Genomic DNA, 15,562 nt, shown 5'->3' with positions numbered 1-15,562 from the left:
CTTTTGCTTCTCTGCTTCTTTTTAACCCTTTTTTCACCCATTTTGAAAGATAAAATTTGTCATTTGTGCAATACGCATTTATACGATATACAACATACAATATATAAACCGTGAGTCTACTTTTAGTTTTAATACACGGTGATTACTTTAAATATTTATATGTCACATTTTGTTTCCTTACTAAGAAGGGTAAAATTGATTGAACATATTTAACAAAATTTTTTTTTAAAAAAGGATCATGGTTATCAACATATTTAACATATTTATATGTCACTTTTATGCCTGCTGTTTCTAACTGTTACATGTGAAAGGTTAGAACGTCTTTCTAAAAGAAACTTTTTTGATCAATTGTAATTCCATCCTTAGATTCAAACATGTATATAATCAGATATTTTTCTTGATTCCTCTACATGCATTGTTGTTCTTTGACAGTTCAACAAATTAGGGTAAGTTCCAAGAAATTGATGAAAGGAAAGGGCTTTTATCAATCCCAAAAGACGATAACAAATCAACAAATAATAAAAGAAAAAGATACCAGATTTTACATGTTTGGATTGAACTAGTCTGTTGTCTATGAATAGAGAAAAATTAGAATTTCACTATGAAGAACGAGTACAAAGACAATATAAAACATCTAATAATCCAAAATTTCAAATAGCCTGCTAAAAATTTCTTTAAGTTTGGTGCTTTTTAAAATCTTTATTGTTTTAACGTCTCCTAAAACTCATTTAAATCCATTCTATTTATAACCATCAAAGATAAAAATTTCTGATACGGATGGAATTCATCATAGCCACAACTAAAATAACAGATCATCGACCGTCATTAATCAACCGATTAGCTTGGCTGCTCGTATTTTCTTTGGTTCCTTTGTCATCTTTGATCTTATCAACTGACGTCAACGAAAAATGGTCATTATTTTGTCAATATTTTTGCCTTTGGTTCTGTTGGTTTTACACATGAATTGATCCCAAATAACTACACAGCTTATCTTCTCTCCACCAGCAATGCTCTTTAATAATAATAGTGTACAATGTTATGGGTTTCTCCTTTCTTCATTTTCAAACATATTTTTTGGTCCTTTTCTATATCGAAGTACTACGCGGAGTGAAAAGCTAGTTTTGTGCATGTGTGATAGAAAATCAGTACATGCATCAAAACAATAATGCATTTTTGGATAGCCAACTTTTTTTGCAGCTTCCATCTTCTTCCCAAGTTTAAGATCTGCATTGCGCAATACATTCCCATCATAGAGAAAGGATCAACTTAAAAAAAAAAACCAATAATAACAACTCCACATAGACATTAAACCAATATAATAACCGTACAAAGATGGTTCGAAAAGAACGAATTAGATGATTCGAAAAGAGTGTAAGTAAGATATCATAGATTCAAACCCTCCGCTTGTACTGAAAAAAAAATTGCTGGGATGCCTGAATTATGTTAGTCAATTTGTTGGACTATACGCAATTGGAAAAGTCAATGTTAAAAGAAAATAAAAGAGATGCAGATTTGGCTGCTTTAGATCCTTCTTCTTTGTAATTATATAATGAATGCTGATAGATTCACGTGCCCTTTGATTTTACAGCTTGCGTATTTTGAACAAGTCTAATAGTTATTCTGTCTCCAGTTATCCGACCAGTCAGTACTCTATAGGCTATTTTGTCTCCAATTCCCTGGATAAAGAAAGTGCAAGGGGAAAGAAAATGCATGCATGGTTTGTATCTGAGACCAACGTTTTAGTGGAAATTAGCAGCCATTGGATTAAGTTTTTTATTATCATTATACACGTTCTTCATCTGAAAGATCTCAGAAACTTAAACGAAGACTAAACTGAGAGCCACTTTCCCTGGCAAGTCTCTCCTTAATAAGATAATAAGGTGACCAAAAAAAAAAAAAAAAAAAAACACAGGACGTCACTTACCTGGTAGTCAATAGTTGTTGAGAAAATGGCTTATAAGAGCAAATTATTTCTTCTTGCTGACCTCTATTGCTATGCTTACAAATCTTCATTGTAGGATTAAAAATTAAAATTCGAACAAGGATGATAATGTTGAATCAATCAAGATGAAGGGCCAATTAATTCTAGTGAAGGAAAGATATGTGTGGTTGGAGTTTTACTGATCTAACTTAAATTAGGCCTGAGTGTGGTTTGGTATGGGAAGTACTGAGCTGTACATATATCCTTGCCATTTCACCTCAAAGCAACTTCCTTGAAATCAAGGTTTGCAAAAACTTAAAAAAGAAAAAAAGAAGAAGGAAGGAAGAAGGAAAGAACAGCTTCCTTAAATCAAGTTCAAGTTCATATGGAGAATTGATGAAAACTTGTACTTAAGTGAGAAGAATTTTAAGGGCAAAGGAGATTAAGATTTATGAGGTCAATATTTCAAGTTCATATGGAGGGTGGGGGTTGGAGTCTTCGGAATGATCTAAAAGTTTACCAATAGGCTAGTTCCACTTTGAACCTTACTGCTTTCGGTGATTTTCACTTTATTTATGGACACTTTCCACACTTAGGTTCACATAGCATCTTAATGTTTTCATTTCGAATGCTTCGCATCAGAAAATGATCAATGCTTGGCAAATCACTGTAATTTAGAACAAGATTAATGAAAACTTACAACCAAAATCTGTATATACACCTAGCACCTAGCCTCTATTACTTTCCAATGTGTGTGTCTCTATATATATATCTGCATGTGTAGTTTCATTCATGTCAGCATGGTTAGTTGAGACATTTTGACAATTTTAAAAAATGATATATGAATCTTAAGAATATTAAAGATAAGAGTGGAATTAATCCAGAAGAAATTGTTTAAATTGAAAATTTTCAGAATGCTTTTCTCCAAGTACAAAATTTATAAGTCCAACATATTTGGCTGAAGGAAGATCTAGAATCAGTGGCGAAGCCATACGTAAGCAAGTGGGGTGAATTGATCCCACTTAACTTCTGAAAATTTCGTTTTTAGACTTAGAAAATTCAGAAAATTTTAATGTTGCATTTTATTTGACCTCACTAAATTTTAACAAATTCTCTTTTCCATATACGTTGATCCCCAAACAATTGAAAATTCATAATTGTTACCATCACAAAAATTTTGAATTTATGTCAAATTATTTATGGAGTTATTTCATGAATAAATTCTTTCAAATTCAAAGTTTCCAAAAACAAGAATTTTTCAAGTGGATGCTAAATTTTTTATTTATAATACAAAATTAAGTTATTATGATTTTTATTTATGACAAGTTATAGACAAATTTCTTAAAATAACCTTGTAGAAGATCAAGTTGACAGTATTTGCAAAATATTTTTTTAAAAAAAATCAAGAGTTTCAGTTACTTACATTGAAAAAGATGTGTTTAATCAAGAGCTTCATGAATTGATTTTGCAACTTTTTCAGAAGATGAGTGCTCGCATGGTACAATTATAATTTGTATGTAATGTTAGTAATTTATGCCTTTTCTATTTTTATATTCTAACTTTTGCTTTGTCAAAGTTTTAATGTACAACCAAAAAAACAAGTTTTACTGTATTAAAATTTGACCCCATTTACCATGCATAGAGTGTTGGCTCCGCCCCTCTCTAGAATTGCCTGAAGTTGATGTTATCTATTACAAAGTGGAACTGAATTCCTCATCACTCTCCCAATTTGTCCAGAAGTTGAGAAAAAAATATTGGCCCTAACTAGTCATCTCGATTCCTACATTATTTACAGACAAGCCAACTAGCAAAGTATAATGTAGTTTAGAAAAAACATTATTTAAAGTAGTTGTTGATGTTCTTAATACAATACATTCATAATCAAGATCATGTTCATAAGGGACCTCGTCGTGGCAAATGAGCTAATAAACTACATGTAATTAGTTCTCTGAGCAGTTGAAGTCAAATTAGATGTCGAATTCAATTTTCAAAAATCAAAGCCGTAAAAAGTAAAATACTAAAATCTTCCCCCCACGGTTTCTCAGTTTCGTGCAGTTGAACGCGATCTTCTTACTATTCTACGTCCCTATTCAGCGTCAATACCCGCTCCCATGCAGCCAATAACTTTACGAGACACCATTTTTCCAATAGGAGGAAGGTTTTTTTTAGGGTTTTTTTTTGGGGGGGAGGGGTGTGTTGGGGTTGGAATAGCTAAGAAGACGGTAAAATATGCTGAGTATTCATCCCACTCCATTACGTAATTTGCTTGAACGGCAAGTTCATAAGCATCTTTAATAATCTAGAAGTTTAATTAATTATTTACAAGAATGGACTAGATTAAGTTCAACAATCTTGAATTGATAGTTTGGTTAAAAATCAAGATTAAGAACCATCTCCAACCATCGAAAATTGATAGAAAAAACAAGTTGAAAAAACAGGTTTGGTAATCCATTTGGCATTTGATATTGTTGTATTTGTTCAGGCAACTTGCTAAGGATGGACGATGAATGCACGAGGTCGATAAGCTAAAAAATTTTAAGTCATTGGTCCAAGTCTAAAACGTTGCTATGACCTAAACTTTCAAACGCGTGGCACATATCCAATGTATGTCAAAATGCAAATATAAAGAAAAACAATGTTTTGTGTTTGGAAGAGAATTAAATTGGACAGTAAGATAGAATGAATTGTAAGTAGAAAATTTTGGATTCAATATCTTCCGCTTATCAAAAAAAAAAACACAGTTTCGTGTTTCTACATAATGTAGTAATCAAATTTATCCACAGATCATGCTCAAAATTAGAGATCGTCATGGTAGGGTACTAGAAGTGAGTTTTAGAAGGGCCTTGTGTATATATATACTAATTTCCGACGTTGTTTGATAGTTATATACGTGTAGAGTGATTAAATAAATAGTTACATAGGGCTTATAGAATCGAAAAATGATACATACGAAACTATATTTGAACTAGTTAGTTAGAAACATCTGCATTTATGGTATTAGTTAATTGAAATATAAGGAATACATAATTCCATGCTAACAAAGTCCTGCTATCAAAACCTCCTCCGGCTCTCTCATTGAGAGAAACTAGACAAATCTGATAATTCGTTGATGAAACTTGCATTTGATCGGGAAAAAAAATGTTAGGAGGCTCAATGCATACTAGTTATGTTTTCACGACTTATAAACTTAATTAGTTAACATTAACTCCGGTTTATTAGCCTTCCTTATTCCTATATTCGCCGCCCCTAACTCAATTCAGTGAACCAGTCCATTTCTTTGTCTCTTCCAAAATTTCTTTTCTTTACTCATAAAATCTATGCACTTAATTCAACTATTTTTGTTTTTTGAATTTTAATGCTTTCATGTTTGGTTGTGGAGCAATCTGTTATTCCTATTCAAAAATGATTTGATGGTTTTCAAGAAATAGAGAATATCAGAACTAATGCTCAGAATATTCAGTGTTTTAATTTATGTATTATTTTTTTGGGTTAATTGTTAGTAGACTTTCCAGAGTTGCAAGATTAAGTGCCCTTATTTACTTTAGATAAGTATTTTATTATTTTCTCTATTAATCTAGTTTTTTCTCATCAACTACAAGAAGGTTACGTTATTCTCTATGCTTGACCATATTTCGTAGGTTAACCTATTCATAGAATTAGAGTATGAAATACAATTCTACCCAACCAGTATATGTAATTATGATTAGAAAAATTGCAAATAAACTAATTATCGAGTCCATGAACATCCCTAAGATTCATAGTGTGTAAATTATTTAAGTAGGAGGAGTTTGGAGTAGGGGTGTAGAAGATTCAAGCTATTCGTTTTGAACTCGCAAGTAAATCGGTCAACAGTTCGACTCGAGCTCGACCTTGATCAATGTTGGATCGAGTTCAAAATGTTGGGTCGAGCTCGAGCTACTCATTCGAACTTAGGAGTCGAGTTTGAGCTCCAAATTCCAGTACTCGAAAAGGCTCGATGAGCTAATTCAAGTAGTAGCCTTTTTTTATAAAATTATTAAATATTACAAAATTACCCTTTTAGGTAAGTTTTTTGTGAAATTTACTAAAAAACTTATAACCACTAACTAAACTCGAGAGTGCTCAAAATTGATTAGGTTTGACAACTATTTCGATCCTTTTCGAATCGAGTTCAAGTTCAAATAGGAACCTTTGAGTCGAGTTCAAATTTCGACTCTCATGCTTATTCAAGCACATGTTTAGCTCGAGAAGTCATTGAGTCCAAGTTAGAGCATAATGACACTCGAGGTGGACTCAACCCAAATGCACTCTAGAGAGTATTTTCAATTCAAAGGACAAGACATGGTCTAAGAAGAACTAAGAATGGCAGATTGGATTGCTATTTTTTGGGTCAACTGCAGGGCCATTGCTCGCAATAGTTTTCCGGGCAAATGAGGCCCGTTTTCCACTTCTCCTCTCAATGAATCCGAATCAATCACAACCGCGTAACAATAGAAAGCCCAGTACGGATATCAACATCGGCTACTTCATATTTCATTCTTTCTTCCTTTTCCAGCTCTTTTTTTTTTTTTTTGGAACAAACTTTTTCAGCTCTTAATACAGAAGTGTTTTTTCGAATTCATATTCTCATTATTTCATGTAGTTTAGTAGTGAAAAGTGCGCATTTTTTTCATTTCATGTAGTATACTTGGATAGCGTGTGTTCCAGTAAAGATGCAAATTAGATGATCAGAAAAGCCACAGCAAACAAGAGCTGCAAACGCCACCAACGCTCAAATCTATGGCGAAATTGCACGAACTTCCGAACCCTGAAGCAAATCCACGCCTTGATGGTAGTCAATGGCTTTAACTCCAACTCCCATGCTCTCAGAGAACTCATCTACGCCTCTGCAATTGCGTTGCCATCTGCCATCCATTATGCCCACCAACTTTTCGCTGAAATCTCCGAACCAGATATCTTCATGTGGAACACCTTGCTTCGAGGCTCTGCTCAGAGTTCCAAGCCATCCGTTACTATGCCGCTCTATGCCCAGATGGAAAGACATTACGTAAGGCCTGATTGTTATACGTTTCAATTTGTGCTCAAGGCATGTACTAGGCTTTCTTGGGTAAATTCTGGGAAGGTTGTGCATGGGAAAATTGTGAAACATGGGTTTGAATGGAATAAGTTTACAAGGAATACCCTTATATATTTTCATGCGAATTGTGGGGAGATAAGGATTGCCAGGGCACTTTTTGACGATATGGCGAAGAGGGATGTTGTTGCCTGGTCTGCTATGACTGCTGGATATGCAAGGAGAGGGGAGTTGAGCATGGCAAGGAGGCTTTTTGATGAGATGCCAGAAAAAGATTTGGTTTCTTGGAATGTGATGATCACGGGGTACGTTAAGCAAGGAGAGATGGAGAGTGCGAGGGAGTTGTTTGATATGGTGCCAAAGAGGGATGTTGTTACTTGGAATGCAATGATTTCCGGATATGTTCTTCGCGCTGAGTATCAGCAGGCCTTTGAGCTTCAGCGCGAGATGAGGAGTGCTGGAGAGTACCCAGATGAGGTTACCATGTTGAGCCTCCTATCTGCTTGTGCTGAATCGGGAGCTTTGGATGTGGGAGAGAAGCTGCATTCGTCTATTTTGGATATGGATGAGGGGGAGATAAGCATTATGCTTGGCAATGCGCTCATCGATATGTACGCTAAGTGTGGAAGCATCGAGAAGGCTTTTCAAGTATTCCATGGCATGAAAGAGAAAGATGTCACATCATGGAATTCCATTCTAGGTGGCTTAGCTTTCCATGGTGATCCAGAGGAATGCATTAATCTTTTTGAAAAAATGAGAAGAACAAAGTTTGCACCCAATGAGATTACATTTACCGGGGTACTGGTAGCTTGTAGTCATGCTGGAAAAGTTGATGCAGGGCGCAGATACTTCAATCTAATGAAAAATCAGTATAAGATTTTGCCAAACATACGGCATCTTGGTTGTATGGTGGACATGTTTGGGCGTGCTGGTCTATTGGAGGAAGCTTTTGAGTTCATAGACACCATGGAGATTAAGCCAAATGGTATCATTTGGAGGACTCTGCTTGGAGCTTGTAAAATTCATGGTAATGTTCAGCTGGGGAGGCGAGCAAATGAGGCACTGCTCAAATTGGATCATGATGAGAGCGGTGACTATGTGCTGCTGTCACACATATATGCATTGAAAGGTGAGTGGGATGGTGCGGAAAAGGTGAGGAAGTTGATGGATGACAGTGGAGTGAAGAAAGAGGTTGGTTGTAGCCTAATTGAGTCAGAGAACAGAGCTTTCCTCCAATTTGTACTTGATTCGAAACGTCAAATAGAATCCAGAAATAGAACAATAGTAGATGTCAAAGCCAAGAATGTCGAATCTGTTACTTAAAATCTGGGTTTCTCTTCTTTCCGTCATCAGAGTTTCTAACATTCAACTATTGATATCTGATTGTGCACAATTCATGTATTTGTAGTCGTACTCCCATGAGGAAAAAAGAAGATTGACAGCGAATATCCAAAGTTGTGATATGGCCCAACAGATGGTAGACACAACAATAGGTATAATAATATTTTCAGTTCCAGGCAAGTGAAAAAATTGTGTTTCACGAGAAATTTTATAGGAGTAGGTATAGCACTTGTGGTAGAGTATCTGAACAAATTTGGTGTAAGATTATCTAATTTGCGGGTGACTAAGATTGATCCCAGTTTGATGAAGAAAAATACCGGCTGGCTCCTAATTGAAGACTAATTAAGCTTTCAGACAAGGATATTTTTTCTTTTTCTTTTTTTTTTTGTCAAATTCGGACAAGGATATGGCAGTTACTCTTTTTCTTCTTCATTCTTTTTCCTTTAGCCATACATTGCCTCTTTGTTTATTTTCTTCTGACGAGTGTTCCAAAGTTAGATATTGAATGGCAGAAAGACGGGAGATGTGCTATAAAAACAGCTGTGGGATTTTAGCCCATAAAAGGCCAGTTACCTTGTTCTGCAAAATACATTCCAAAGCAGCTAGAGAAAGGAAAGAGAAAATGAACTAGGGAGGTATATCAATTATAAAAGAAGATAATATTGATAAAGAACCAAAACAATGACTGAATTTTTCCAACGTAGTCTAGAAAGAATATCAAAGGTCCTGTAAAAGACATCAGAATTACAAAAAAAAAAAAAAAAAAGAGTTCTGCACGGTGAATGGACCTGCAAGTTAGACCAGAATATCTTCCCAAAATGGTTCATTATCCATGAGTTCTTCCCAAGAATCAAATGTATCAATGATGGACGAAGTCATTAATGGATCTTGAGGTGGATTAACTTGGTCAACAGAAGAAGATACATGAGCTGTCGTTGCTTCAAGAACTGAAGGAAGATAGTTATTCTTTTGACTGCTGGTGGAAGTTGTACTGCTCAAGCTATTTGTTTTATCATTTTGAGCAGAGAACGTTACTGCATTTGAAAGTCCATAATTATTATCTGGAAAAGTGGGGTCAAAATTCGAAGATTGCAGGGTTGGTAGGATAAAATCTGTATTAACTTGAGCACCATCTGCATTGATGAATCTGGTTGATGAAACAAGATTATTTTGTGCTGGACCTGGATTAACTGGCTTCAGTAGCTTTTGCAGTAGTTGGAATTTCGCCAGTTGAGTTGCATCAACTTGTGACAGTAGAACATTTGTCCAGACATTCATCAAATTGCTAGCAGGATTAAATGCTGATAAGAACCGAGAAAAATCAACAAATTGGTTAATATCAGGCACTACTGGCTTGTGACTTTGTGGATCAATCCCAAGCTGGAGAAGCTTTCTCCTCAGCTTTGTATTCCAATGATTCTTGATTTCATTATCAGTCCTCCCCGGAAGATGTGCAGCTATTTTCGACCACCTGCAGAAAAATGTTCATTTGATTAGCAATAAATCATAATTCATCATCATAATTTCAATGCGATTTAAGATGTCATAAGATGAAAATGTTGTCGTATTTTACATACTTATTTCCAAGAATGGAATGGAGTTCAACAATGAGGCGATCTTCTTGGTCCGAAAACATTCCTCTCTTAATATCAGGCCTGAGGTAATTATTCCACCTCAATCTGCAGCTCTTTCCACACCTGTTCAGTCCAGCTTTCTTAGGTAAACTTTTCCAGGTTCCATGGCCGTAGTTTTGCACGTAATTGATCAATTTGTCATCTTCTTCATCTGTCCATGGCCCTCTTTTCAAGCCATGATTGGTTTCGCAGCATGGAGATCTAACCATTTTCTGCAGCTAAAATGTTAGGAGATCGATAACTTAGAGCTTGAATCGTTTTGTTGAAAGTTGAACCCAATGGGGTGTATATATGTGCAGAGGGACATATGTACAACATACAAGTCCAGGTCAAATCAATATCTTCCCAATCAATATTTATTTGTTACAAATAGATTTTCTCCAACTACTTAACAAAAGTAGAAGTTGACTGTAAGCCAATTCTCTGCACGAAAGGAGAATGTGATCTCATCAACATTTGAATTGCAAAAGGTTGACATATTAAATCAAACTCCACAGATACTCAAGTTTCATAAATAGCTTTGAAGTTTACCGGAGTCGAGTTCTTGGAAGTTGCTTAGCACTGTTTGGTACTCTACAGTGGAAGTTGCTTAGCACTGTTTGGTACTCTACAGTCTTAACGTGTAGTAACAAATTAGAATTCTAATATTACCAAAAATAAAAAAGGAAAAAAAAGCTATTAGGATTATTTTAATCCCTTCTACTTTCAAAACTTAGACATTAAGTTTAAAAATTTTCACAATTTTTTAAGAAAAAATCATTCAAAACGTACCTCATATTTCGTCAAATAAATTTTTTCATCCTTCACTTTTAAAATAATAAATTTACATCCCTTACAAAATCAAGTCAATAAAATTTGATCCCGACTATTTTTTACCTTAAATGCATTACGTGACTGACACATTGTCATTTTTTTAAAAGCAAAAAGGTTAGATCTTATTGTAATTAAACAAATGACCTGATCCATATTCATTTTTGTCTCTAAAAATGTAGGATCTGACCTCAATCATATTTACTTTTTCTTCTAAGAAAATGGGATCTGACCTAATTTATATTCATTTTTGCCACTAAAATCGAGAAATATTTTTGACTATAAAAAAAGAACTGCATGTGGGTTACATGGTAATTTTAGGCTAAAAAGTAGTAAAAAACTTAGGTAAGAACTAAATTTTATTAATTTGAATTTGTAAGAGATGTAAAATTAATATTTTAAAAGCCATATACTATTGATTGAGTTGATTATTGTCCCCCTTAATTATAGAGTCCTAGCTCTGACTCTGCTTGCTGGGAGCTAATTGGTTTTTGTAATTTGTGAATGTAGATGAACGTTGGGCTATGTACGTATTACGTTAGTACTTGAACTGATCTACTAGTTGCAATACTCCTTTTTTTTTTTTTTTTTTTTGGAGCCAGGGTAAGTGAAGTGCAATTAGTTAATAATTATCCAGGCTGCTCCTCTTCTTAAATAATTTTTTTCTGGTCATAATAAAATGTCACTGAAATCGTCAGCAATGCTCTCGTCATTTTCTCTTTCCTTTTTTTTTTTTTTTGGGAAAGTTAGGAGCTATTTTTCACATCCTCTAACACCATTTTTCTAATATGGCTTCTTCAACAGAAGAAGTCTCTAACTGCTGCTTTGAATGGCACGGTTCATCTTGCCTTCACCAACGGTAGCTCTTTAATTATATATATATCCCACACCAACCTAAACAACTTCCTTTCTCTTCATCTGCAAATCCCAACTGCCTACTTTGCACTTTGTTCAAACTCTCCCTTTCTCTTCATTTTCAATCCCAACAAGTTCATGCTTTTGTACGCTTTTGGATCCATTTTACTACCCTAAAACTTTGCATTCCTTCAATTCCAAATTTGAGGAAATAGAGCACCTCAAAATTGTAAAGAATGTGCAACTCTAACCAATGCACTTTAATTTAAGCAAGACAATTTGGTGCAATTCCTTTTTGATGGGAGCAATTGGAGAGTTGAGGAAGCCAATTGAGTACAATTAAGGTGCTAAAATCATATTATTGTCATTATGTACTCACTCGGTTGAGCTCTTCTAATGATCAATTCAAGCAACACAAATCATTTGGACAAAAAAGATTGTAATACATTGATGGACTCGGATCATCATTGTCTAGGCATTTATTTCTTTCTTCTACCTAAACTTGTCCAACTGCTATCTAAAATTGCTGACAATATTGATCCTAGTAAGATCAAGTCGGCCTTGAAAAGTACTTAATACAAAGTCCTTCTAAAACTTTTGGCTACAACTTTCATTGTTATTGTAGCTCTATTTAAAATAGTGGCTTAGGTGGTGGCTACTCAGTACTCCCCCTCTGGATTGCTAAGTTTCATTCATCAATCTGGCTTACAAGTTTAAGTGCATATGTTAAATGTGATAAACAATTTCCTCATAATCTGCCCTAATTATTAAGGTAAGTACGTAAGACTGAAGAGGGAAACTTTGTTTCCTCTTAAAAAGAAAGTTCAGAGATCCAGCAATTGATCCAGAAAGTTCATGGTCAAAGCCACATGTGTTGTATTCCTATTTTTTTCTGGAAGAAGATTTCCTTTTTATAAGATGTCCTGATTTACAATACATAATCCAAACCCTTAGCTTTTAAGGCTTAATTAAGGCTGTGTTATCATTTATGGCTAGCTGTGGTCCTATTGAAAAGTATTGGATATGCATGTCCATGCATGGCACTAATTTCAACTATCATTCGCCGCATAATGACGGCGAGTAGTTGGTGCAAATGTGATATTTCAGGTGATGCCATTGTGGCGTGCACACGAGTCGAGCTATTTGCGAATCGATTGAGAGTAGCTCAAGTCAAAACTCAACTTGAATTCGGTCAACATCGAATTCGAGTAACTCGAACTTGAACTCAGAGTTTAAAAATACTCAACTCGTTAACTCGCGATACGACTCGATTTTAAATATATATTTATCTTATTTTTATTTTAATAGTAAAATTACATATATATCCCTAATTTATTATTATTTATTAAATAACAATTATTATTTTGTTCATTTTTTAAACAAATAAAATAATTATTTTTATTTTTTAAAGTTCGAGCTTGAGCTCGACTCGACTCAATCAAATTTGAGTCGAACTCGAACTCGAGTAAGCCGAAGAACCAGATAATGCCTTTCTTGTTTAGAAAATTGAGTCGAGTCGAACTCGAGTAAGCCGAAGAACCAGATAATACCTTTCTTGTTTAGTTACATTTCCCCTAATATTAACATTTTGGTAGTTGAGGAAGATAAATTGTTGCAACCAAAAGTTTACCTTTTCTACCATCTTTGACTTAAAATAACATAGCTAGTTTTTAAGAATACTAAGAAATGGACTAAAAAAATTTCTTGTGGAATTCTTAGTGGACCAAATCAAGATATAATGCAGCAGAAATTAACATCCGAAAGTTGAAAACAATCGGAACGCTGGTCGGTTGCTGTTTTCAACCATAGGAAAGTTGAAATGGGCCGGTTTAGCTGGTAGCGGCTGCTTTTGAACAGTAAAGGCAGTTTTGTCCATTTCTTTCGTCATTTGCTTGACTTCCAGCTAAAAGGTTATGTAAGAGTGACATCTCAAGAGTTCTATGGATTGAATTGACAGATATAATGTAAAGATTACCATCTAAGGTGAGAATAAAACAAAGTTCTTAGAGGTAAATCAAATGTAAGTCAAAGTTATTCCCATGCAACTTAACCAATCTTGTACAAGATCCAGCAAGGGGAGTTTATAACGAGGCAAAAAGATTGTTATACATTGATGCAGCCTTCTAATTAATGCAAGTAATAATGGACAAAAAATGACAGCATCTAATGGAAAAAGAAAGAAAGAATTCCTTCGTTAAAAAGAAAAAGAGAAACAGTTAGCTAGAAATAATTAGATGTGGCGGATCATTATCACGTTTCCAGTTATATACTCTTTAAAAATTATTTGAGAAAATCGTTCAAAACATCCCTCACATTTTACAAAATGACTTTTTGCGTCCCTCACTTTTAAAAGTATATTTTTACATCCCTTACAAATTCACATTGGTTAAATTTGATCCCTATCTAGGTTTCCGACTAGTTTTTAATCGAAATCCACCATGTGCCTTGCTTGTAATCATTTTTTAAGGGCAAAATTGTCAAATCAAAGTTTACATAATCCGATCCATAGTCCCTTACATTTCACAAAATGAATTACTTCGTCCCTCATATTTTAAAAAATAAATTTTTTCATCCCTTATTGATCATATGTACAAATAACTTTTTTTTAAAATTAATATATATCTATTTAATTTCACCTGAACAATATAAATAGTATTCTCTATTTAATTTCACCTAAACATTTCATCTGAACATACTGTTCAAGTGAAATTAAAATAGATATATACAGTGGTTTAAAAAAATTTGTTAGTTTTTTACTAATGTTCATTCCTTTTACTCAAAAATTGAAAACAAAGAAGATATTTAATTCTAAACATTATCAAGCATTTATACCGAATTAAATTTGGATAGAAAAAATAAACAAAAAAAAGTATGACCAAATGAAGTAAGTGATTGACATTTTTAAATTTTAAGATAATCATAAAGTAAGAAATTCAACTATTAGTCATAAAGGTAGCGAGTAAAAATTTCAGATTTAAATTGCAATTTGTTAGCATGGCTATAAAATTCGAATTAACATTGATTAATTAGATGGTCTTATTATGCAACTTAATAAATGAATTATTACCAAAATAGAAAAGGTTACAAATATTAAATAAATTTACATGATGAAATCAAATATAAATATATGGGTTTAAAAAAAATTATTAGATTTAAACTAATGTATATATCTATTGAATAGCATATGCACAACTACAATTAGTCTGTTTAAGTGAAATAAAATAGAGATATATTACATACTATTCATATTGTTCAGGTGAAATCAAATATATATATACATGAATTTAAAAAAAAATTATTTGTGTACATGGTCAATGAGAGATGAAAAAATTCATTTTGTGAAATGTGAGGGATGAAAAATTTATTTTGTGAAATGTAAGGGATTATAGATGGATTATGTAATTTTTGATTTGACAATTTTACCCCTCAAAAATAATCACATGCAAGGCACGTGATGAATTCCGACCAAAAATTAGTCGGAAACCTATGTAGGGACCAAATTTGACCAATATGAATTTGTAAGGGATGTAAAATTACACTTTTAAAAGTGAGGGACGAAAAAAGTCATTTTACACAATGTGAGGGACGTTTTGAACGATTTTCCCAAATTATTTTTACAGGTTAAATCTTTACTTTACTAGTGTTTATCAATTTTATTTGTTACTCCCCACTCGACATATGCATGTACATTTCTTGCAAAGAATCAATACTTGTGTATCAGAGTTTGGGTCATGATTTGTCTAAAAAAGTAAAAAAAAAAATTCTCATATAAGAGTTCAAAATTTAAAAATTCATATAAGAAGTATTCTATTCTAAAGCCAACAACAAAAATTTTACAAAGATTTTTAGTATCATAAAAGTGTCATATTTTGAATTAAGACGATCGCGTGCAAAGCACGTGAGGTATTACTAGTCTTTCCTTAAAAGATTGGCTTAGTTCCCGGCTAT

At 33.7% G+C, this 15,562-nt stretch overlaps 2 protein-coding genes across 2 annotated transcripts; one reads left to right on the top strand and one right to left on the bottom strand.

The window, feature by feature from the left end:
- Positions 1-6,485: 6,485 nt before the first annotated feature.
- LOC113781054 (pentatricopeptide repeat-containing protein At5g15300) lies at positions 6,486-8,629 on the top strand. The gene has a single exon (XM_027326891.1). The coding sequence runs from the start codon at positions 6,624-6,626 to the stop codon at positions 8,295-8,297; it is 1,674 nt and encodes a 557-aa protein (XP_027182692.1). The 5' UTR covers positions 6,486-6,623; the 3' UTR covers positions 8,298-8,629.
- Positions 8,630-9,110: 481 nt separating this feature from the next.
- LOC113780019 (transcription factor MYB41-like) lies at positions 9,111-10,158 on the bottom strand. The gene is made up of 2 exons (XM_027325840.1): positions 9,893-10,158; positions 9,111-9,786 (listed from the first exon to the last, which is right to left on the bottom strand). Exons 1-2 carry the CDS (start codon positions 10,156-10,158, stop codon positions 9,111-9,113), a joined length of 942 nt encoding a protein of 313 aa, XP_027181641.1.
- Between the last annotated feature and the right edge of the window lie 5,404 nt (positions 10,159-15,562).

The sequence above is a fragment of the Coffea eugenioides genome, chromosome 8 (genome assembly GCF_003713205.1).
Source record: "Coffea eugenioides isolate CCC68of chromosome 8, Ceug_1.0, whole genome shotgun sequence".
NCBI classification, from domain to species: Eukaryota; Viridiplantae; Streptophyta; class Magnoliopsida; order Gentianales; family Rubiaceae; genus Coffea; species Coffea eugenioides.
Note: the sequence above shows the minus strand (reverse complement) of the source record. Positions and strands in the feature narration are given on the sequence as shown.